Source organism: Camponotus vicinus, unplaced genomic scaffold (assembly GCF_025532165.1).
Source record: "Camponotus vicinus isolate PSW18456_S1 unplaced genomic scaffold, iyCamVici1.0 SCAF_5, whole genome shotgun sequence".
NCBI classification, from domain to species: Eukaryota; Metazoa; Arthropoda; class Insecta; order Hymenoptera; family Formicidae; genus Camponotus; species Camponotus vicinus.
The window spans coordinates 11,488,196-11,511,624 of NW_028141977.1; the positions used below are offsets into that span (position 1 = coordinate 11,488,196).

Consider the following 23,429-nt stretch of genomic DNA (forward strand, 5'->3'; position numbering starts at 1 on the left):
AATATAGGACAGGAATTCATTTTTCCTCTGTATGTAAGATGCTTGTCAGATTTGAATTTTATTTTTTAAATATTTAAATTCAGAATTAAGCAATAAATTTTATTATATTGCTAATAAATGTTACTATGTTTATCTATATTTATATTTATCTATATTTATATATAATAAATTACTTATTTCTATGATTTTTGACAGTTAAAGATAAAAGATGCTAATCAAAAAAATAAATATATAAATACAATAAATATTTATACAATAAGTATATCTGATAACAAAATATTTATAGAATAATTATATATAATGTATTTTACAAAATTATCTCCGCATAGATATTTAAGATGCACACAGAAGTTTGATAAATAAATTATTATTACGTTTTTTTATCATATATTTTTATAATAGAAATATTCTTTTATATATATATATATATATATATATATATATATGTATATTCTTTAGTAATTATCTTCTCCTTTCTCTGTTTTATTGTTTCACTTTTGATGAAACGTACGATTGTTGATAAAATTTATAAAACATAAACCAATTTATTAGCACATTTAGTAAAAATATAATGCCGAAAGCATTTGGTATATGACAGCTTGGCGTTAAAGTTTGCATCGCGTAGAGTATAACAACAAAGAACTGCACCTATTTATATAACAAACAAATCAACATAAAATTGATTAAAACTTATTTTAATTTTTTCTATAAATAAGTGAAAAGAATTTTTTTACGATATGAATATAAAATCTCGAGGGGTAAACCGCTGATTAAAATTATGTACACTAATGCCTACTAATGCCTACTAATTCCCAATTCCTGGGCATTACTGCTAAGTTTTTTAAATTTAATAATTTAAATTTTAATAAATTTAAAATTATTATTTGGAGGAAAAGACTTAATACTTTAATAACGTCCATAATACGCATTAATACTTCAATAAAACCTAATAATGCCCAAGTAATGCCCAAGCAATCCCCAGTAATGCCTCAAATCTGTACACCGCAATGCCCTCAGCGGTTTACCCCTCGTAAAATCTATTATACAGGGTGTCCCATTTTAATCGATCACCCCGAATAACTTTTTTAATTTTGATTGTAGAAAAAAACGTTTCAGACAAAAGTTTATATGGTTTCAAGGGGGACATGAGACGGTGCTATTAGTTTGACCTTGAAGAGTCAGCTGAAAGTCACGTGAAGGTCACCTCCAACTTTTCAAATGGGACACCCTATATGCTTTTGCATATTCTTGTAGCTCATCTCGAGAGCTTTCCAAAACACTATAATTAAGTTAGTTTTCATTAAGGAATCAATTGGTGTAAAGAAAACACATAGTTATTTTTAAGAAAAAAAATGTAATTGTTAATTACAAATTACATTTTTTTTTTTTTCGAAACAATTATGTGTTTTCTTTACACCAATTGATTCCTCTCATTATTTTGTACATAAAAGTATTAAGGTAAGATAATCGAAAAATGAATATTTTACAAGATATTTTACAGTTTATGTAAAATTAAGAAATAATTTCAAGCCTCATAACTCGGAAAGTACTTAATGAAAACTAACTTAATTATAGTGTTTTGGAAAGCTCTCAAGATGAGCTATAAGAATATGCAAAAGCATATAGGGTGTCCCATTTAAAAAGTTGGAGGTGACCTTCACGTGACTTTCAGCTGACTCTTCAAGGTCAAACTAATGGCACCGTCTCATGTCTCCCTTGAAACCATATAACTTTTGTCTGAAACGTTTTTTTCTACAATCAAAATTAAAAAAGTTATTCGTGGTGATCGATTAAAATGGGACACTCTGTATAGTTATATTCTCTTCTTTTTTATTTTCTTTGATCTTTTACTCTATTTATTAATATTTAAAACATTTATATCTTTTAATTATTCTAATCTTTTAAATATGCTGATACTTGAAATAATCTTTTAGAAATGAGTTTTGTAATATTTTAAGAATATAATTAATTAATTTTTAATAATATAAAAGGTTGTAATAGTGATACTTGCCATCTGAAGAATGGTGATGTAAGGTTTAATCGGCTTAATAATCGTTTGGACGCGCGGTCCGAATGCTGCGAGAAGATAATAGATATACATCAATACATGCACGCTACAATTAATCATCGTGATGAACGTGGCCATTTCTCCAGCTTGGTACTTTACTGCTAACCAAGTAAGCGTTATACTCGATACGTGATGATATACATGCAAGAACGAAATCTGTTTATCTTTCTTTCTGAGCATAAACATTACCGTTTCTATGCAATCCGCTACTTTTAGTAGTAGAACCCACCACAGAATTTGACTAAGCTGAGAATCAAATTTCAAATATTAGTATATTATATGTATGTTATACTTGTGTAAGAAATGTAATTCGTACATCTTGAAGAAATTATTAATTATTCATATTTTTAACAGAATTCGTTGTATATATATATATATATATATATATATATATATATATATATATATATATATATATATATATATATATATATATATATATACTATATCGCTCTATCTTTTCTGAGAATATGTTTTATGAATGTCTTATGTAGAATATCTTACATATTTCATATATCTATGCATCTTATTGCGTGATATATGTTTTTGAGAAGCATATTATTATATATACGTGTAAATAATATACATGTAAATAAAAAATTTGCGTACCTTATAATAACGTGGTTCATAAGAATAAGTAACAGGCACGCAAGTTAACGGTATATCCTTCATCAATCCAGAAGCTAATTGTTCTCGCACTAGCCAAGCATTTGCTATGATTTGGCAAAAATTGTAAATCTTTATTAGTGTTTTTAAAGAATAAGGCCGCTTATTCTTCATAAATCGAGGACCCCAATATAGGACGACCAATAAATATGTAATTAATATAAATGGAATTTCGTATATCGAACTGATTAGAGTCCAATCATTTGTTCGTGGATCTGAAAATATATGTTCAAGTTTTTTCAAAAATATTGTTCTTGAAAAATGCGCACTAAGATTTTTCTCTTTTTTACTTATTTTGTTTATTTTCTTTGTTTTATACAGGATAATGAATGAATTCCTTAAATTAATAAATCACTCTTTGAATAATATTTCTATCAATCTTAACATTTAGAAATGCAGAAAATGTCCAATTATTTATTGATATTAATGATACTCACCTGCTATTTCCGTCCAATAGTAACGAAATCTTTTAGACAAGTCCATTATGTGATTATGTCCGATTTGTACTTCGAGACAAAAAAGAGATACAAAAAGAACTTGATGAGAACTTAATTGTGATGATATTTAAGAAGTCAATCATTCACTGCTAAACTCGTCGGACTCTGACTTATCACTGTCTGATTGACTTATTACTAGTAGTTTATTATGTAGAGTAGTAGAAGATAGAACTTTGTACTTGAAACTGAGTCCATATTATAGAAAATTTACATATGTATGCAAATGTATATGTACATTTCCTGAAAAAAAGAGAAAATGTCAAAACAGTTAAAAATAGATTTTCCGGAAAACAAAAATGTATTAAATATTATTGGAGTAATAATATTAAATAAAAACTTCCAATATAATATAGCTATAATTTATAAAAAAAGAAACAAGAAGAGCTAAACAAACTTAATGAATCGAATAAGAAGTAACGAAATAAAAGAATTAACGAAATTGTACTATAATGACATTAAATATGCATACGCGCGATTTTTTGTAGCAAAACTATGTATCAAAAATATTAATTATATAATTGAATTTATTATATGCAAAGGGGATTTAGAAATAGATTAAGATTTCAATAATACATTATGCAAATTAATATTAAAAATTATTGACGTTAATATTTCATATGCAATTTTATTGAATTATCTGAATGAAAACGTTATTACTTTGAATATAAGAAGTAATTTCAACTATCTTGCAGAATTTTATCTAACTATTAAATTACACTTGATTATATTCCATCTAAATAAGAAATCTTGCTTTTGTTTTTTCTTTCATTATCTTACTGTGGTTAATTGTTTTATCTTGTTTTGAAAAGTATTAATTTGTTTAATAATAAGAAAATAATAAGAAATGTAGATTATTTTACATTACGATAACATCTTGATTGGATAGTATCTTGAGTTTTTTCACTTTAAACACACCTTACGTTTATTAGAAGGAAAACTTTTATTGTAATGATATAATTCTAAAACTATCACAACTCTTAAATTTGTCACACAGATTACTGACTAGACAGGTAACATCATTAAAAAAAACTGTGACGTGATGGAGCAATTCTGACATCAGATTCGAATTCAGCAGGCCAAAATACATAAGACTAGCCTAGTCAGATCGCCAGCACAGGGTACTTTTTTTTTGTGAGCCTGTGTTATTATTTGTCATATTATTAAGTAATTATTAACAAATTTTTAATTTGTTTCTAAATTTACATTTTATATTTTATTTACGATATACATATATATTATCATATATCTTGATTGGATAGTATTGGAGTATTATCTTGAGTTTGTTCATTTTTAATACACATAATGTTTATTGGAAGGAAGATTTATATTGTATTGATTTAATTTTAAAACTATTTAATTTGTCACAGATTATTAGTCGTGATCAAACAGATAATATCAGATAACATCAAATAAATTCATGATATTAATATTTATTCACAATAATATTCATCTAAGTTTATAATTAGATATACAGTTATAGAGAAATAGTCTTCTATATCATAGAAAATACCTAGGCATATAATAAATAATTTAAAAATATGTGAGAGATAACAGTTATAGTGCAGAATATTTAATAGGAGTTACATAATGTATAAAACGGATAATTAGGACAATCACGCACATCATTCATATGACAAACATTAATGATTATTTATATATTATTTATTAATTATTTACAAATTTTTGTTTTTAAATTTATATTTTATTTATTTATAAATGTAAAAATACTAATTTTTTTAGAATTCTCTACATATTCATACAATTGAATGTTTATATTATAAATTTGTTCATATTGTAAATTAACTAAATGTAATAATGATAGAGTGAAGGACTTTTTGTTCTATGTTGCTTTTCCCTTATTTACATTTAACATATGACGTTAAAGTAATAAAGCGAGCGAAAAATAGAATGTTTTTCGATCCCGATGAGTTTATAATATGAACATTCGACTGTATAAAAACAATAATTTTTGAATTTACATATATTACATATATTTTACTTTTACTTCTACTTGGTTTTTCTTTTAGGTTTATTGTATGCCTTTTGATAGAAATCATAAAACATATAGAAATTAAACATTAAATTTCCGATGAATGATATGACAATCCAATGGTCGACGACCTTGCAATCTGGCAAAAAGTTCTGCGAAACATACAGTATCATTATGACGAATTGGACCTGCAATATAAAGAAAACCACCATAAAATATAATTGGATGATGTTTTAATGAATTTTTGAAAACAATAAAATCGCAAATATAAGAGAAATTGAAATTTATAAATACTATTAATTAAACGTGAAGTGTTAATAAGATAATTTAAAGAAAATAGAAATAATACACACTACGCTATGTAAAAAATGTGCAAAAAAATTAGGAGCATTTACCATTTGTGCTTTAGTTATCCATTGTTTCATAGGTGCTATAGCTTCTTGAACTTCCGGTCCCCAAGCTGCTAGGAAGTAGTAGGTGTACATTATCATATGTATGAAAGTGTTGATGAAGCTGTTTAATAAGACGGGACCTATAGCGAGATATCTTAAGCCTAACCATGAAAAAAGTAAGGTGGATACATGATGATATAAATGCAAACCAGATACTTGATTATTTTTCTTCCTTAATATGAATATACATGTTTCGACATAATCCAGGATTTTCAACATAAAATAAAACCATGCACATCTACATAACTGCAATATAATATTCAGATATATTAATTAATTTGTTTTATTATTTTATTTGTTTTATTATTTTTGTTTTATTATTATTGTACGAAACGAATATGTATGAGTATGGTAAGTGATAAATAGTAATTATTATATTACGTTGACATACATACATATTATTCGATTGTTAAAATAAGAATACTTCGATGTACAGTTCGTATCAAAATTTTCGACAGGGCTAATTATCATAGAAAGTATTAGTTTAATGGACAAATATTTCAGGCAATAAAAATTGTAAGGTTTAAAAATCTATTAGCTGATGATATTTATTTGAATGTTGAATATTAAGGAAGTCCCATCGAATATTGAAATTTTGAAAAGCTCCATCAAAAGCCCCACTGAAGAAACTCTCGATATAAGCTACAAAAATATCTAATAAAAAATAAAAGTTTCCATTTAAAATTTTTATGTTGATCTGGATGAGAATTTTTAAAATCATCCAAAACTCAAGTATATATTTTATAATATTTTCTAAGATAATTGGCCGTTTCTCGGAACTTTTGATATATACAGGGTGTTTGATAAAGATTGGATTAACGTTCGTGAACATAGAATAAACTCAACAGAAAATTCCTTTGCCATTTTGCAATTTTTACAATAATTATTGAAATATTAATTAAAAAAGATTAGCGAATTGGTATGCGTTTCGTGCGCCTAAATTGTGGGATGTGTTTTTTAGGCATGTCAATGGCAAGTGTTACATTGCAACGAAAAGTTTGACAGTGCATTCTCCGACTAGTCGTTCTTTCGTTACCGTGCAACATTTGCTATTGGCACGTCTGAAGCACACATTCCATAGTCTAGCTGCGAGTAATATACGCTCATTTTTTCCAATCTTTTAAATTTAATATTTCAATAATTAATGCAAAAATTGCAAAATAATGAAGGACTTTTTTGTTCAGTTTACTACGCTTTACTCGCTCACAAGCGTTGATCTTTTATCATGCACCTTTATACTATAAAAGTATATGTATACCACTCACAAAAAAAACTATTTTTTTTTACTTATGACTCTTTCGCACCATTTTTCAAATAAAATTTAGCCGGAAACATAATTGCCGAAAGTTGTTTTATCTTAACGAAAATTTGACACAAAGTTGCATTTAATATGGAGAAATACGAACTGAGTCTCGTTCAAGATTTTTAAATAGATATTTGTCTATGATATATATATATATATATATATATATATATATATATATATATATATATATATATATCTGTTTCCTGTGTTTTATATATGTAACTTATTACCTTCAATGGAGTATAATTGTAGGAGTAATCCAACATTTTCCCGCTATAACACATTAATATTGAGTTCGTGAACAAACCGGCATCGATGTGATCATAAACCAACCAAGCGTTTGCGATAATTTGAATGATATTATATAACTTTATAAACGTTTTCAATGAATATGGTTGTCTGTCCTTCATAAATCGTGGCCCACACCTGAGTATAAAATATAGATATGCGACTATTATAAGTGGCACGTAATAAGAAGACTCGACTAAAGGAAAATCGACTACTCGTTTATCTGAAAATTAAATTAATATTTTGAATTATGGAAAGCATTCAGGTCATAAAAAGACTACACAATTTAATCAATATTTAAATTCTACATTTCTTTATATATTTTAGTGTGCATCGAATATAACTGACATACTGTAAAAGTGACATTATATTCCCAAAATTATTTGTTAATTTATTTATATATTATTATTTTTATTATATATAACATTAATCTATTACATAGTTTCATAGTTAAAATATTATGTCTATTTTATTTGTTATTATCACATTATCATATCATTATCAGTTACTTGCTTTGAAAGTTTTACAAAATAGAAATATATTTTGAACTATAAAATGTCATCTTTATTTTATTATGTAAGAAAATTTATGTTTAATGCTGAAAGTATTTTTTATGAAATTTTTCTGTAAGTGAATTTTTCTTTGATAATTGGGAATATTTATTAATTATCGCAAAATTTCAAGTCACTATATTTAATATAATATAATGATATGAAACGAATTATATTATAGTATAATATAGTATAATACGTATTATAATGTCTTATAAAAAAGAACTATTGTTACTATTATAATAATATAAACAATATTCTTACCAAGCTTCTCTGTCCATACATATTGAATTTCTTGCAAGAAATCCATAATGGTTGATTTTATTTATCGAATCTTGCTTATGAAACAATAAATCTTGTTTCTTTCTTGGATTTTGTTTTATGACAAAATCTCACAGTTTGACTAGTATTGTTTTTAAATTTATATCGTAAAATAACCGTATTGATTTAACGATCAGAATCGATCATGCACAATCAGTGTAGTACTCATGGTTATCTAGAACACACTTTCGTTGTATTTATACCACGCGCTATCACGTACTTTGCACTTGGTTTCTCATGCAAGAATATAATTTTCCTATCATATGACCTCTTGACTTGCGTCACTATGTTATGTCACAGTGCCAGAACGTAACGCGCATATACAGTTAATTAAAATAGATTTCTACAAAGTTTAATTTTAATCTATTAATATAATTTGTATATGTGATATTTTGTCGGATAATTGAAAAATTTTTATTTGGCTGAACATAAGATCGTGATCTAACATATTACTTATATATTATTTATTTATTTTTAGAATTTATTTTTACATATAATTCTAAATATAATTGCAATGAAATTTCGCCATTTTTCATAACACATTTCTAAATTTATATATTATATTATATTATATTATATTATATATATCGTATTTTAGATATTAATTTCTTGATTTTATATAAATACTAATACTATAACTGAAACTTGTAATGTAAAAATTGCTTATAGCAGTGGTATCAAATCGAAAAGTAATTAGTAATACTTTAAGAGAGATTGCCAGTAATTAAGTTTAGTTTTTTCTAAATGTGTTTTTTAAATATCATGTTTCTCAAAATTAAATTAATTAAATTAATAATTAATTTAATTAAATAATGCATTTTAACAAGTTAATTATACATTTTATGTATGTAAGATTTTCTCAAGAAAAAATTTTGTCGACTAAACATGATAGTTAGCTAGACGTACCTAATATATATTTATATATTATTGCAACTAAAGCAGAGTAACATATCACAATATCTTGACACAAACTTATTTGATGTCAGACTTTTTCCGAAAATACTATTATTACACACAGTTAGTTTTGTCACAAAAATATAAAGATCTCCAAAATTTAATAATAAAGGAGAAAATAATTTTTAACACTTTTTCACATATTTCACATAGACAATTCTCAAACGCGCCGGTTATCTCTCCCCCGATACGCTCGCGCTCGGATTTATTTCATATTAAACGCACACTATTATTTTACACGCCGACTACGATGGTAATCCCGCGACAAATTATCACCGGATTCCAGTTCGCACCGGAATTCCTCCTTTTCTTCCGCGTTTCTGCTGTTCTGTGACGTCGCCTCGCTTTCGTGATGGGAAGGCCGTTAATGTTGTACGGGCAACTAAATCTCGCGAGGGAAACTTCATTGCGGCAGTGACGCATCGACAAAATTGCACGGCTGTCACAAAGATAAATCACACTCGATCGTTTAATCATTTTGATAAAATTTTGAAAATATAATTGCAATTATGAATAATTTTTTTGCTTCATCATAAGAGCCTGAAAGAAATCCAACTTCGAATATATTTAAGTGTATTATTCTCTTCAGCGGATTCTTGTTCTCTTAACCAATTGAAATTTAACGTCAGAGCTTCTGTAAAAAAAATTTATGCATAATTCGAAACTTTGATATGAGAAAAACTTACTTCAATCTTCGCGGAAACATCACTCCTCGTTTATTAAATGTTCGATATTCTGTATACATAGTTCATGGTGTAAGCGGCTGGCAAAGAATATGGTTGTTCATGTTGAAGCGGGTGAGTTCACTCTATCGGATGACCTCTTTTTCTACCTGGCGATTGGAAAAAAATGAGAGAGAGAGAAAGAGAGCGCGTCAGGCAGCCTTAAAAAAGCAACACATCGGTCCATACGAGCCAAAAACGACCTACAAGAGAAAATCCGACTTGTGCAGCTTCGAGTACGAGTTTGTCGACGAACAGCTTTCGATATTCGTCATCGATACACGGCGAGTTACTCAATCGACTCCTCTATGGTGTAAATTACGTTCGAGTTTGCTTTCGTCGCGATTAAACAAGTTTTCGTAAGATGCTAAGTAAAAGAAATTATTGTATTCTTGCAAGCCTCTTGAGGAATTGCTGGATTGAACGTGTCTAAGCTCTTTTGCTCTGGTGAGACTATAGGCTTTTCTCTCGTAATCGATTATAGAAAAGCTCGATTAGCCATTCTTAATATATCCTTTTGCAATATTGCAAACTTTACTACTTTCTAGTTGCAGTCTGGATAGCTCCTTAGTGGCAAAAAGTTTTCGCTTCCGTCTAGGTACTTATCTCGAAAGTATGTATAGAAGGAACAAACTTCTGGAGAGTTACTTTTTCTCATTTAAATTCAATGCAATTGAGAAATAAAAGATATTAAACATAATAAATATATGAAATAAATAAGACAATATTATTTAAATCAATCACTTAAAAAGGAGAAACTTTTAGGTTTTGATATTTTTTCTTATTGAAAATTCGATATAAATAAAAATAACTATCAATTTATTAAAATTGCATCTGCAATATAAATCTTTGATATATCTTGGTTTTCACTTTCGCAAGTAAGATAGCTTTTGCTTAATTATTAGCAAATTTAAATTTTTCATTATACTTTTCTGGCATCGAGCACTTTATATAATTTTTATCTTTGTATTAAAATAACAAATATTTTTTATTTATATATTTTTAGAAATGTTAAGAAATTTTTCATGCAATTAGATATTTATGACTCGTTTATTTTAACAATAGCCTTTACTTATAGTATAAGAAACAAGAAAAAAATAAGAATCGAAAGGTCTTTTATGATATTATCTCAAAAGTTTTTATAAATCTGTGATATAAAAAAGAAATTAGATTCTTTTATCATGAGAAGATTATTGAAAAAGAATGAGTGAAAAAATTTAATCTCTAGCCTTTTCTTTCTTTTCTGTATGAATGTTGATGCCACTGCATGTGTATAATTAAATCTAATTTTCAAAATGAGAAGAATTTCAATTTAACATTAACAATCTATGATATGTGTGTATGTGTGTGTGTGTGTGTATAAATTTCAACTTTTTTCTCTCTATCTCGTATTTTATTGAGGAAAAATAGTGATGGTAACGCAAAAGAAAACAGTGGCGCTAGCAAGTGATGAATAATATAAACGACGGAATTGCAATACAAAACGATGTCTCGACCCATTGTTTGTTATCTCCTACTTATATGCACATAAAGTGAAATGCACAAGACTGGTATGAGGCAACAATAAAGCGCATACGCGCATCAGGTATGAACTTCGAATTTCCATCAAGTGGATTATTACAAAGCTTACGTCATGTGTAACATCATCAAGTTTGAGAAAGAGAGAGAAAAAGAGAGACAGAGAACGCGTGCAGTGCATTTACTATAATATTTATTATATATAATTAGTATAACTTATTGCGATGTTCAGCAATGTTAGTATCTATTAAAGCTTCGCGATGTTGTATGCTATTCACGCGTTAAAATTATCCATTGCGAGAATCCCCCCAGTGAAGGAATGCACTGCAAACATAATATTAACGAGTCTGCTCGCTTCGAATCATCATCTAATGTTTCATTATTACATTTGCTATGATTGCTATAAATTCACGATCGAAAAAAAATTGTGTTAAACTTAAAAGATTCGTAATAATTTTAAACGTGTACACAGATTTTACTTGGAACGTTGTGGTATACGTATTTTTATTAAATTGCTCGTTTGATACAGATATTAATAACATGTTGAAAATAATATTATATAATTTCTAGATCGATATATTTATTTAATAGCGACATCTGTATGATAGTAAAGATTGATGAATAATGTATTTACTTATTTATATTTAATGCATTGAGATCAAATATAATCTGAATTTTATATAGTATATATTATATATGTTATATATGTGTATAGATGTGTGTGTGTGTGTGTGTATGCAACACATATATGCGAAATTACCAAACTGATTCTTATATTCATCGAACTAGCTTTTCTTTCATTATGGTTACGTCGAGAAGTGATAGTGAGTGATAATAATAGGAATAATACACTGATGGATTATGATAGATAGAAGTTATAGTGATCGGCTATCGATTGACAAGTGCACTTCGATTGATTATCGATAACCACATTGACGCAAGTGCATTCGCGTACAATAGGTTTCCGCGGAATCATATTATTATTATTGGCCACAAATGATCAGTCGGTGAATAATATCAATATCCAAGATAATTTCATGATATCAATGTTAATTATTATATCAATGTTGTTGTTAACATTGGCATGCAAGTTGTGATAAATTTATAATAATATAATCTATAAAAATGATACACACGTATATAAATTACTAAAAAACACTTTTTTTTTGTAAATAATAATAGAATATTACGCGTACATTTTGTATATTCATAATTCATTATTTGTGTAATTATTTCTTATATACAGGGTGGACCATTTTAACCTTTAATGGAGAATAACTCGAAAACCAAGCCCGAGAGAGAAAAATGTTTCAGACAAAAGTTGTTTGGTTTCGAGGGGGCCATAAGATGGTATCATTGGTTTGACCTTGAAGAGTTATTTGAAGGTCACATGAAGGTCACCTTCAATTTCTTAAATGGAACCTACTATTTGTCATTGCATATTCTTGTAGCTTATCTCGAGAGCTTTCCAAAACACTATAATTAAGTACCTTTTCGTTAAGTACTTTTTGAGTTATGAGGCTTGAAATAATTTCTTAATTTTACATAAACCGTAAAATATCTTGTAAAATATTCATTTTTCGATTATCTTACCTTAATACTTTTATGTACAAAATAATGAGAGGAATCAACTGGTGTAAAAAAAACACATTTTTTGCAATTAACAATTCCATATTTTTTCTTAAAAACAACTATGTGTTTTCTTTACACCAATTGATTCCTCTCATTATTTTGTACATAAAAGTATTAAGGTAAGATAATCGAAAAATGAATATTTTACAAGATATTTTACGGTTTATGTAAAATTAAGAAATTATTTCAAGCCTCATAACTCAAAAAGTACTTAACGAAAAGGTACTTAATTATAGTGTTTTGGAAAGCTCTCGAGATAAGCTACAAGAATATGCAATGACAAATAGTAGGTTCCATTTAAGAAATTGAAGGTGACCTTCATGTGACCTTCAAATAATTCTTCAAGGTCAAACCAATGATACCATCTTATGGCCCCCTCGAAACCAAACAACTTTTGTCTGAAACATTTTTCTCTCCCGGGCTTGGTTTTCGAGTTATTCTCCATTAAAGGTTAAAATGGTCCACCCTGTATATACGTATCTAAAGTTATTCATAGACAAAATAACAAAATCAATAAAATAATGAATAAAAAGTAGAAGATTTCTATATTTTCATTTTAATAGGTTCTAAAAATTAATTATAATCTTTATTTTGAAGTCAAAAATAAAAGAAAACAAAAAAATGTTTCATCTTTCTTTCTCATTATACATGTATCTTTTTCATTTAGTCTTAATTCTCTTTATTTATCTTTTGTTGGTATTTGCAATCTTCAGCAATTTTTTTTACAAAATATAATCTTCATTAATATATTTTTAGAATTATATGATTTGAGAGCAAATTTTATAATTAAATTAATTAAAAATTAATTTTATAATTAATTTCTAATTTTAATTATATTTATATTTATATTATAATTTATATTTATACATATTTGTACTTTATGATTTATTACATGCATATCTCATTTACATCTGTATTTATATTTCTAACTCGATGTAAAGGCAGAAAATGAATTTCTCATATCAAATACCAATTATATTTGCTATTTACATATTCTTTTATTTGTACTTATATTACAGATTCATCAGCGATTTAATAGAGAATCGCACATTTCTTCTGTAAATTTTTACAAGATCATATAATATTTTTAAAAATTCTATGAACGTGAACTAGATAGTGCGAGCATATAATTGGTTAATTCATCATTTTAATTTTCTCTCTTCTCTTCATTCTGTATATTATTCTTTTAAGCTTAATAAAGTATTAAATTATAAAGATTATTTAATTATTTATAATTTCAAGAAATAATTAAGTATCTTAATATACAAATTATTTTTTGTAATAAAAACTTGCTATTTAACTGTTAATAAATTATACACAATTAATTCACAATAATCGTTAACACATTCTTACATAAATTTTCTACTATGCTCTAATATGTAATAAGATTTTAAAGATAATAGATCTGATAAATATGATTATCTTCGTATCTAGAAAGATATATAAACATATATTCTTCTTTTGTATTTGTATGTATGTATGTTACTTGCTATGCATTGTTCTAAAAAAAATTTCTTTTGATTGTGTTGCTTCGTTCCGAAATTGAATCCTCTCTTTGTACACACGATAAGTTTATTAATAAATTAATATATTTTTCTATTTCTGATTTCTATAAAAAAAGTTATAGAAAGAAGTAATATTAAAACGTATAACAATAAAAAGTTGTTAATTTAGCTAGAATATAGCTTGACGTCAAATATATAAATATTAAGTATTTACAATTCTTCAGAAAAGTGTATGACAATAAATTGAATAAGGTTATTACAATTATTTGAATAAGGTTAAATGTTAAAAGTTGAATAAAGATTGATTCGACATTGTCGAATGTTTTCATTTGCATGTTTTACAATATTGAATTCCTGCATATATGCAGTATACTAGTAGTTTCGCAAACTACAGTGGATATTTCGTTAGTGAATTTAAAAATAACATATTTTTTTAAATAAAAATATAAAAGATTTTTTTTTACACGAAACTATTATTGCTTTTTATATCTTTCATGAAAATTATATAAAAAGTAATAACAGTTTGAAGAAATGAAAATATTTTCATCTTTTTGACGACAATTGATTCAAATTTGATTACAATTTTTTTAATTTTTTTAATTAATGATTATGATAATGCAATTGTGCTAATACTAATATTATCTTAATATACAGGGTGTTCAAAAAGTCCCGGACCGGTTGAATATTTCATAAACTATGCACTTTAGAAAGAAATGTTTCAGACAAAAGTTGTATGGCTTGAAGGGGGCCATAAGATGGCGTCATTGGTTTGATCTTGAAAAGTCGTTTGAAGGTCACGTGAAGGTCACCTTCAATTTCTTAAATGGAACCTCCTATTTTTTGTTACTTATTCTTGTAGCTTATCTCGAGAGCTTTCCAAAACACTATAATAAAGTATTTCTTCATTGAGTACTTTTCGAGTTATGAGGCTTGAAATAATTTCTTAATTTTACATAAACCATAAAATATCTAGTAAAATATTCATTTTTCGATTATCTTACCTTAATACTTTTATGTACAAAATAATGAGAGGAATCAATTGGTGTAAAGAAAACACATAGTTGTTTTTAAGAAAAAATATGGACTTGTTAATTGCAAAAAATGTGTTTTTTTTTACACCAGTTGATTCCTCTCATTATTTTGTACATAAAAGTATTAAGGTAAGATAATCGAAAAATGAATATTTTACAAGATATTTTACGGTTTATGTAAAATTAAGAAATTATTTCAAGCCTCATAACTCAAAAAGTACTTAACGAAAAGGTACTTAATTATAGTGTTTTGGAAAGCTCTCGAGATAAGCTACAAGAATAAGTAACAAAAAATAGGGGTTCCATTTAAGAAATTGAAGGTGACCTTCATGTGACCTTCAAATAACTCTTCAAGGTCAAACCAATGATACCATCTTATGGCCCCCTCGAAACCAAACAACTTTTGTCTGAAACATTTCTTTCTAAAGTGCATAGCTTATGAAATATTCAACCGGTCCGGGACTTTTTGAACATCCTGTATATAAATAATACAATTATCCATTTAAGTAGATTGTATGTTTTTTGCGAATAAAATAAAATTGTTATTAATAATAAATTGGAATCAACAATTAACATTAAAATAAAAAAGGACTCAAACTTTTTGGACACTCGATATATTCGGCTTCACGATTTTATTGCATATAAAATGCTGAATATAATAATACAAAGTAAACGGTATAAATAAAGTGGTATAAATATATAAAGTAAGTACATTTTTTTAATAAAATTGAATATATCACTGTTGTTGAAGATTCGATTGGCTTAAAACATTTCGAAAAATTTCAGTGATAATCGATTATTGAGTGCATTGTCACGCTACAATAATAGATTTGTGTATCATGATGACTTTGTTAAATACATTCCACTATTACTGGACAGAAATTGCCGGTGAGTATAGATGTGCATTGATCAGAATAATAATCATTTCCTCTTTCATCATTCTTTTTGTTGAGAAATATGAAATGTTATTAAAATAACAAATTACGTATTTCTTAAAAAATATAATTTACATATTAGCAATAATATTAGAGCTATTATTTTACATCAAAATGACTTAGTTTAGAATTAAAAAAGCGAAAAATATTTCTTCACTGAATAGATTTTATTTAATAATATTCTCAATATATCACCTAATAACTGCACATTATAAATCTGTATTTGAGTTTTCAGATCAAAGAACAAACAATTGGTTATTAATGAATTCTATGTATCAAATACCGTTTCTATTAATTGCTTATGTATACTTTGTCTTACGATGCGGACCTCAATACATGAAGAATCGGCCACCATATTCGCTAAGAACTTTTATGAAATTCTATAATATTTTTCAAATAATTGCAAATGCATGGTTAGTGTACGAACACATTGCCGCGGGTTGGTTTACGAAAATACCATTAACTTGCGTGCCGGTTGATTATTCCTACAAGCCTGGTCCTTATAGAGTATGTTGCTAATTATTTATCTTTTCTTTAAAAACTTAACCAACGTTTAAAGTCAACAACTATAATATATTTAATCATACATTTTATTAGTTTATTTACAGTTTCAATAATAAATTACATTATCCGTTTAAAAAAATTTTTATGTGATTTTGCTGATTTTTTTGTCATAGTCATATAACGATATACTAAATTAGTCGTATAATATTAAAAGATGAAATCCGTAATTGGATAATAAAAAGCTATTACGTATGTGTGAATCTCACACACATCTACTTATAAATTATGTATATGTTATAAATAAATCATAAACATTTAACAAATCGTACGGATTTTTATAGTTGGCTACGACTATGTGGTGGATATCGCTCTTGAAGCTGGCTGATCTTATCGAAACAGGCATATATGTTCTCAGAAAGAAATACAATCAGATCTCGTTTCTACACGTATATCACCACGTGTCCAATTGTGTGTTTAGCTGGATTTACACAAAGTATGTCGCTGGTGGAATGACGACTTTCATCACCTTGCTTAATTGCTCTGTACATGTTATAATGTACACTTACTATTTGCTCGCTACATTTGGACCGACTGTACGGAAAGTCATTAATCCGATAAAGCCATCCATAACTATTCTACAAATGGCAAGTTAACATAAAATGTTTATTGATTTGTCATCGAGATATTCATGAAACATTTGTATCGTTTCGTGAATATGTAAATCTGTATAAATATATATATTTATATATATTTATATATACGTACGTACACCTTTTAAATAAAAATACAATTAAGATGGCATGTGAAAATTTTGCGTGTGTATGTTTGTAATGAATTATTTAACAAACTGTCTGATTTCTACTCAAACAGGTGCAATTTACCATACAGATAATTTACTTAGCTCAAACATTACTGCCAAGTTGCCCAGTACCAGCTGTTTTCGGACCTGTATTCATTGGAAATTTGATAATAAATCTATTCTTATTCTACAGATTCTATAGGAACCGCTATATAAAATCTAAGAACATGTATTACTGTCAATGTAAGCTTAAGAAAGATTCAAAGGTAAATGTGCGCTGTAAGTGTAATGCATTTATGTAAATTTTTATCAAGAATTTAATATTAGTGTATGTAACGCGTTCTAATGTGGTATTTCGTTTTATGGTTAGTTTTACATTACATATTACGTATATAAATATTATTTTACTATATCTTTATCCAAATAATTTGCAAGATGTTTTAGACAGAAAAATATTATATATATAAAATAATCAATCATGAAATAAACAGATGGAAGTTTTGAAATGAACACTCTGTGTGTGTGTGTGTGTGTGTGTACACACACACACACACACACACACAGAGTGTTCATTTCAAAACTTCCATCTGTTTATTTCATGATTGATTATTTTTTGCGAAAAATGCCAAAAGACGTCAATTTTGTTTTCGAGGGGGACATTTAAGTACATTAAATGCAACGAAATCTTTTCATCCCCTTCATCGGGGGCTATCACTTTAAAAATCTTAAATGGCAATAGGAATCAAGTGGTATATCATTTTAAAGATCTTTTGATTCTCTGTACAATTCTCTTTCTTTTTTTTATTTAAGTGAATATTTTTCGAGAAATTGCATTTGGAAGTTTTAGGTGTCAAAAGTTTTACATACAAAGGTACAATTTGGAGTAGAATTTATTTATTAGTCATTTATTATAATAAATATTCAAAATGTTTCCCATTGTTTTCTCAACAATAATCTAAACGATTCTCAAATTCTGAATGAACATTTTGAAAAAGACTTTTTTCTGTGAGGGCACTTAAAATCCGTTGTTTATGAAAAACATAAACGATTGCGTCGAAGAATTGAGTACAAGAATGCAAAGCTATTCCTGTAGCAACTTTTCAAAATGTACTTAAATGTCCCCCTCGAAAACAAAATTAACTGTCTGTTGACATTTTTCGCAAAAAATAGTCAGTCATGAAATAAAAATTATATATATATACACTCAGTTCCAAAAAAAAAGCGGTACACTTGAAATTTGGAAAAAAATCACCCAAATTTCAAATAACGATAACTTTGTAAATAATAAAGATAGAAAGGTCTATAAAAAATGAAAATAAAGCTGAAATCTCTACTTTAAAATTAGGTTCTCCGAAATGTTGCGAGATAACATTTTTAAAAATGACGGATGACGAAACGAGAACATGCAAAATTGAAAAATAATTGTTTGAGTTTGCCATGACACGTGGCAAGAATCAAATGTCGCAGGTCAATGGGGTCAAAAGCATATGATAGTACAGATTCCTCTTTAAAATGCTTTTTTGTTCATCTCGATACGATGATTTTTCACCGAGTTGTATGCATTTGAAGAAAAAAGCGGCTTTTTACTCCAAATGCGTATAACTCGGCGAAAAATCATCGTATCGAGATGAACAAAAAAGCATTTTAAAGAGGAATCTCTGTACTATCATATGCTTTTGACTCCATTGACCTGCGACATTTGATTCTCGTCACGTGTCATGGCAAACTCAAACAATTATTTTTCAATTTTGCATGTTCTCGTTTCGTCATCCGTCATTTTTAAAAATGTTATCTCGCAACATTTCGGAGAACCTAGTTTTAAAGTAGAGATTTCAAGCTTTATTTTCATTTTTTATAGACCTTTCTATCTTTATTATTTACAAAGTTATCGTCATTTGAAATTTGGTAATTTTTTTCCAAATTTCAAGTGTACCGCTTTTTTTGGAACTGAGTGTATATACAGGGTAGGCCATTTTAATCTACGCACTGAAATATCTCAAAATGTATAAGTAAGACAAAAATGTTTCAGACAAAAGTTGTATGGTTTCGAGGGGGCCATAAGAGGGTACCATTAGTTTGACTTTGAAGAGTCACCTGAAGGTCACGTGAAGGTCACCTCCAACTTTTTAAATGAGACACCCTATATGCTTTTGCATATTCTTGTAGCTCATCTCGAGAGCTTTCCAAAACACTATAATTAAGTTAGTTTTCATTAAGTACTTTCCGAGTTATAAGGCTTGAAATCATTTCTTAATTTTACATAAACCATAAAATATCTAGTAAAATATTCATTTTTCGATTATCTTACCTTAATACTTTTATGTACAAAATAATGAGAGGAATCAATTGGTGTAAAGAAAACACATAGTTATCTTCAAGAAAAAATATGTAATTTGCAATTAACAATTCCATATTTTTTCTTAAAAACAGCTATGTTTTTTCTTTACACCAATTGATTCCTCTCATTATTTTATACATAAAAGTATTAAAGGTAAGATAATCGAAAAATGAATATTTTACTAGATATTTTATGGTTTATGTAAAATTAAGAAATGATTTCAAGCCTCATAACTCGAAAAGTACTCAATGAAGAAATACTTAATTATAGTGTTTTGGAAAGCTCTCGAGATGAGCTACAAGAATTTGCAAAATAGGGTGTCCCATTTAAAAAGTTGGAGGTTACCTTCAGGTGACTCTTCAAGATCAAACTAATGGTACCCTCTTATGGCCCCCTCGAAACCATACAACTTCTGTCTGAAACATTTTTGTCTTAAACTTATGGATTTTGAGATATTTCAGTGCGTAGATTAAAATGGTCTACCCTGTATATATATATTACAAGCTTGAAAAGAACTTGCTTGTAATGTCAAATGTCTAGCATTTTTACTTCAATATTCATGTCTTGCATTTTTACTTCAATATTATATATCGTAAATATAGTTAAATATATAGTTAAAAATTTAGATTAGTCGCATTCTAATAATTATTTATGACAAACATCAAAGACATTATTATTAATTTTTCAAAAATTGTTTTAGTATTTTTTCACAAAATAATATATTTTAATATTTATACGTTTTATTAAATACGAAAGTAGGCTATGTAAGAGTAGTATAATTTGCGATCGCAGCCATAAATGATTGTAATGCGACAAATGGATTATTTGCGAGTATGTTTTTTGGAGAGTGACGGTTATAGAATTAAGGATATAAAAATATAATATATAAAGATAACTACGGAGTTTGTTAATTTATGACAAATATAAATTTATCTATATATAGTTACATTCAATATCGTTCTTATTAATCTACCATGAAAAATCAAGTTCAGATAGATTACTACATAATTAAATGCTAAGTACTTTGTTGCTAATTTATTGCTCTAAGCACGTATTTATTACTTCTATCCATTAGCAGGAAAATGATAATTAAAGCTGCAGGTACTGCCATTACGCTATCTCCACTTCCGAAACACACTTAAAGCTGTAAATAAAAAACAAATACTAAAATTTGTTGTTAATTAATTGTTCAAAGATACTGCAGATTTCGAAAATATTTAATTTTTATAAACTCATCAACATGAAATACTACAAAATATAAAAGTAAAATCATTAAAAGAAGAAACCAAAATAAAAAGCTAACAATATCAGTTTGTTATAAAATTGATTTTTGAATTAATTGCTCTCAAAATTGCTCCCAAAACTATTTCCAAATTTTTTTCTCACCAGACAGAAAAAAATAAAACAAATCTATGATGGCTAAACTGTCTATTGTATATAAAATATATGAATGCAGTTGATTGCTGTAATGATTTTGCTCTTAAAATGTTTTCCAAATTAATTGCTCTTAAAATATCGAACTTATTATTATTTTTACAATCATTTAACTTAGAAAAATCAGTGTAGCAATGCTAACTGACGCACAAGAATAAACTAAGTTAAACGAGGAACAATAAATTTCATATTCTATATCTTGAGAACAGTTAATTTGAGGAACATTTTAAGACCAAAATTATAATAGCAATTAATTGCATTAATGTACTTTATAGTCTTGTATACAAGCTAGCACCATCACACGTTCGCAATTAGCAATAAATGAATACTAATTATGCAATATTTTTAAACATGATTTTTTATAATGGGGTGTCTATGAGAATTCTATATCATTGGTTACATATGATAAATGCACTATATGTCGTAACTAGCAAATTTCGTTAGCAAATAAAATTGCCATCGGTAAAGATAAGTTTTCTCATAGCATCAAATTATTCTATACGAAATTATGTAGAAATTTTTACTCTTTCTTTAATCGGATAATTACTAATTAACTGATTAGCCTGCTTCTTGATAACCAATTAATAAAACACGCGTAATCTCGAGGGAAGGCTCTCTTTCGAGATTAAGGTCTAAATTATAAGACAGGGTTGAGACGAGCGTAAAGCCATCAGAAGTGGAAAAAGGACCCGTAGGCTGGGCCCTCGGCAAAAGGAGGAGCGAAACTGCATCTCGGGCGAGTTGGGAGTACAACCGAAACGGTGGCTTCGAATCCTCCGCGCAAAGAGGGATGAGGAGGGTCGTGGCGTTTGCGCCGGCGGTCGTTGAGAGGAAAGGGTGCGTTGAGAGGGTAGTCTAGGTGGTAGGGATAGATGTGTAGGTGGTGGCGTACAACGGGGGTGGGGGTGGACAGGGAGAGGCGTGGAATTGGCGGAGGCAGTCAGTGGCTCGCCGCGCGCCACAACGACAGCCGGACATCGGCGTTGACTTTTTCTACTTATCTCGGTGCGCGTCGTACCCGCGAGGGACTCTACTTGTTTCGTCGACGGTGATTTCGTGCTTGAAAAAAAAATCGATTTTTCGACGTGAATATGAAAGATAAGCGACCTACTCTAGTGTAGTTTTGACGTTTTTCATGCTTTTATTTAACGCGTTGCTGAAGTTTCTTCCTCCTTTAGTGTATTTTTTGTACACACACGATTTACCGATCGCGTCGTAAAATCAAAAGAAGGATTTATGAACGACGACAAGAGTCAAGAGTAGTAATTCGACGTGTACCGAGCTTTACGGCACAGATCGGATAGCAGGAATGCTCGAGCGAGCAGAGAATTCCTAGTTAAGATCTCTCAGCTTTGATGAAACGTCTCGTTCGACCTCCTGTTTCGAACGACGATCATTGTGTGCGTTAGAGAGGCTCTATCGTGCTGTACTTTGTGTAATCAGTGAAGAAAATTGTATGTGAATTTTGTGTTGAAACGTGATTAATGAGCGGATATGTAACTCGATCTCTTTACGTGGGTATTTTTTTGCGTAAACTTGTGTTGCTGCCAAGAACTCACGTTTCCTTAATTGAAATCGATGCGTAAAATTGTCGATACGATATTCTTAAATCAATTAGATTTGCATAATAATGAAACGTTTAAGCGATTAAAAAGCGTCAATTGATTCATAATTGATTTTAACGTAACGAAAGTTTACACGCAAAAAAATATCCGATCATTTTCGTGAGTGAATCTGCATGTGCGGAAAATTCTTTCCGAAGTTTGCTATTGCGGTTGTTTTCGACAGGGGGACCACATCTTTGAATCTCGAGACTCGAGTCGACGATTTACCGATTGTGCGAAAATACAGTAGTGTTGGAGAGCAATTCTTGACATCTGGATAACGAGCGAAAGGGCGTTGATTTTCTCGGCGATAA

The 23,429-nt window shown here is 28.2% G+C and overlaps 3 protein-coding genes across 4 annotated transcripts in view; 1 reads left to right on the forward strand and 2 right to left on the reverse strand.

Moving 5' to 3' along the window:
• The window catches only part of LOC145972398 (very long chain fatty acid elongase 7-like), a 149,367-nt gene that overhangs the window by 121,247 nt on the left and 4,691 nt on the right, over positions 1–23,429 (forward strand). The window contains exons 4-6 of the mRNA XM_083100957.1: positions 16,672–16,943; positions 17,282–17,584; positions 17,811–18,018. Of these exons, the coding sequence (XP_082957083.1) occupies positions 16,672–16,943; positions 17,282–17,584; positions 17,811–18,018 (783 nt within the window). The remainder of the gene's footprint in view (positions 1–16,671; positions 16,944–17,281; positions 17,585–17,810; positions 18,019–23,429) is intronic.
• On the reverse strand, positions 326–3,419 carry LOC145971757 (very long chain fatty acid elongase 7-like). Its single transcript, XM_083099772.1, has 4 exons — positions 3,172–3,419; positions 2,678–2,949; positions 2,012–2,314; positions 326–648 (listed from the first exon to the last, which is right to left on the reverse strand). The coding sequence occupies exons 1-4, from the start codon at positions 3,215–3,217 to the stop codon at positions 484–486; spliced, it is 786 nt and encodes a 261-aa protein (XP_082955898.1). The 5' UTR covers positions 3,218–3,419; the 3' UTR covers positions 326–483.
• On the reverse strand, positions 4,646–8,558 carry LOC145971756 (very long chain fatty acid elongase 4-like). 2 transcript variants are annotated; one of them, XM_083099771.1, is made up of 5 exons: positions 8,083–8,558; positions 7,210–7,490; positions 5,823–5,919; positions 5,617–5,681; positions 4,646–5,409 (listed from the first exon to the last, which is right to left on the reverse strand). In XM_083099771.1, exons 1-5 carry the CDS (start codon positions 8,126–8,128, stop codon positions 5,239–5,241), a joined length of 660 nt encoding a protein of 219 aa, XP_082955897.1. In that variant the 5' UTR covers positions 8,129–8,558; the 3' UTR covers positions 4,646–5,238. The 2 variants fall into 2 exon arrangements, with proteins under 2 accessions (XP_082955897.1, XP_082955896.1); XM_083099770.1 differs by having other exon boundaries at positions 5,617–5,919; positions 8,083–8,532.

What these genes read in the sequence shown, in the direction of transcription:
- LOC145971757 (XM_083099772.1), bottom strand. Translation starts at nt 3,217, where the DNA reads ATGGACTTGTCTAAAAGATTTCGTTACTATTGGACGGAAATAGCAG. An exon ending in ATGAACCACGTTATTATAAG is followed by an intron (nt 2,315 to 2,677) that starts GTACGCAAATTT and finishes TTTGATTCTCAG; the next exon opens with CTTAGTCAAATTCTGTGGTG. An exon ending in ACATCACCATTCTTCAGATG is followed by an intron (nt 649 to 2,011) that starts GCAAGTATCACT and finishes TTATATAAATAG; the next exon opens with GTGCAGTTCTTTGTTGTTAT.
- LOC145971756 (XM_083099770.1), bottom strand. Translation starts at nt 8,128, where the DNA reads ATGGATTTCTTGCAAGAAATTCAATATGTATGGACAGAGAAGCTTG. An exon ending in TGTATGGACAGAGAAGCTTG is followed by an intron (nt 7,491 to 8,082) that starts GTAAGAATATTG and finishes TTTAATTTTCAG; the next exon opens with ATAAACGAGTAGTCGATTTT. An exon ending in GGATAACTAAAGCACAAATG is followed by an intron (nt 5,410 to 5,616) that starts GTAAATGCTCCT and finishes TTTATATTGCAG; the next exon opens with GTCCAATTCGTCATAATGAT.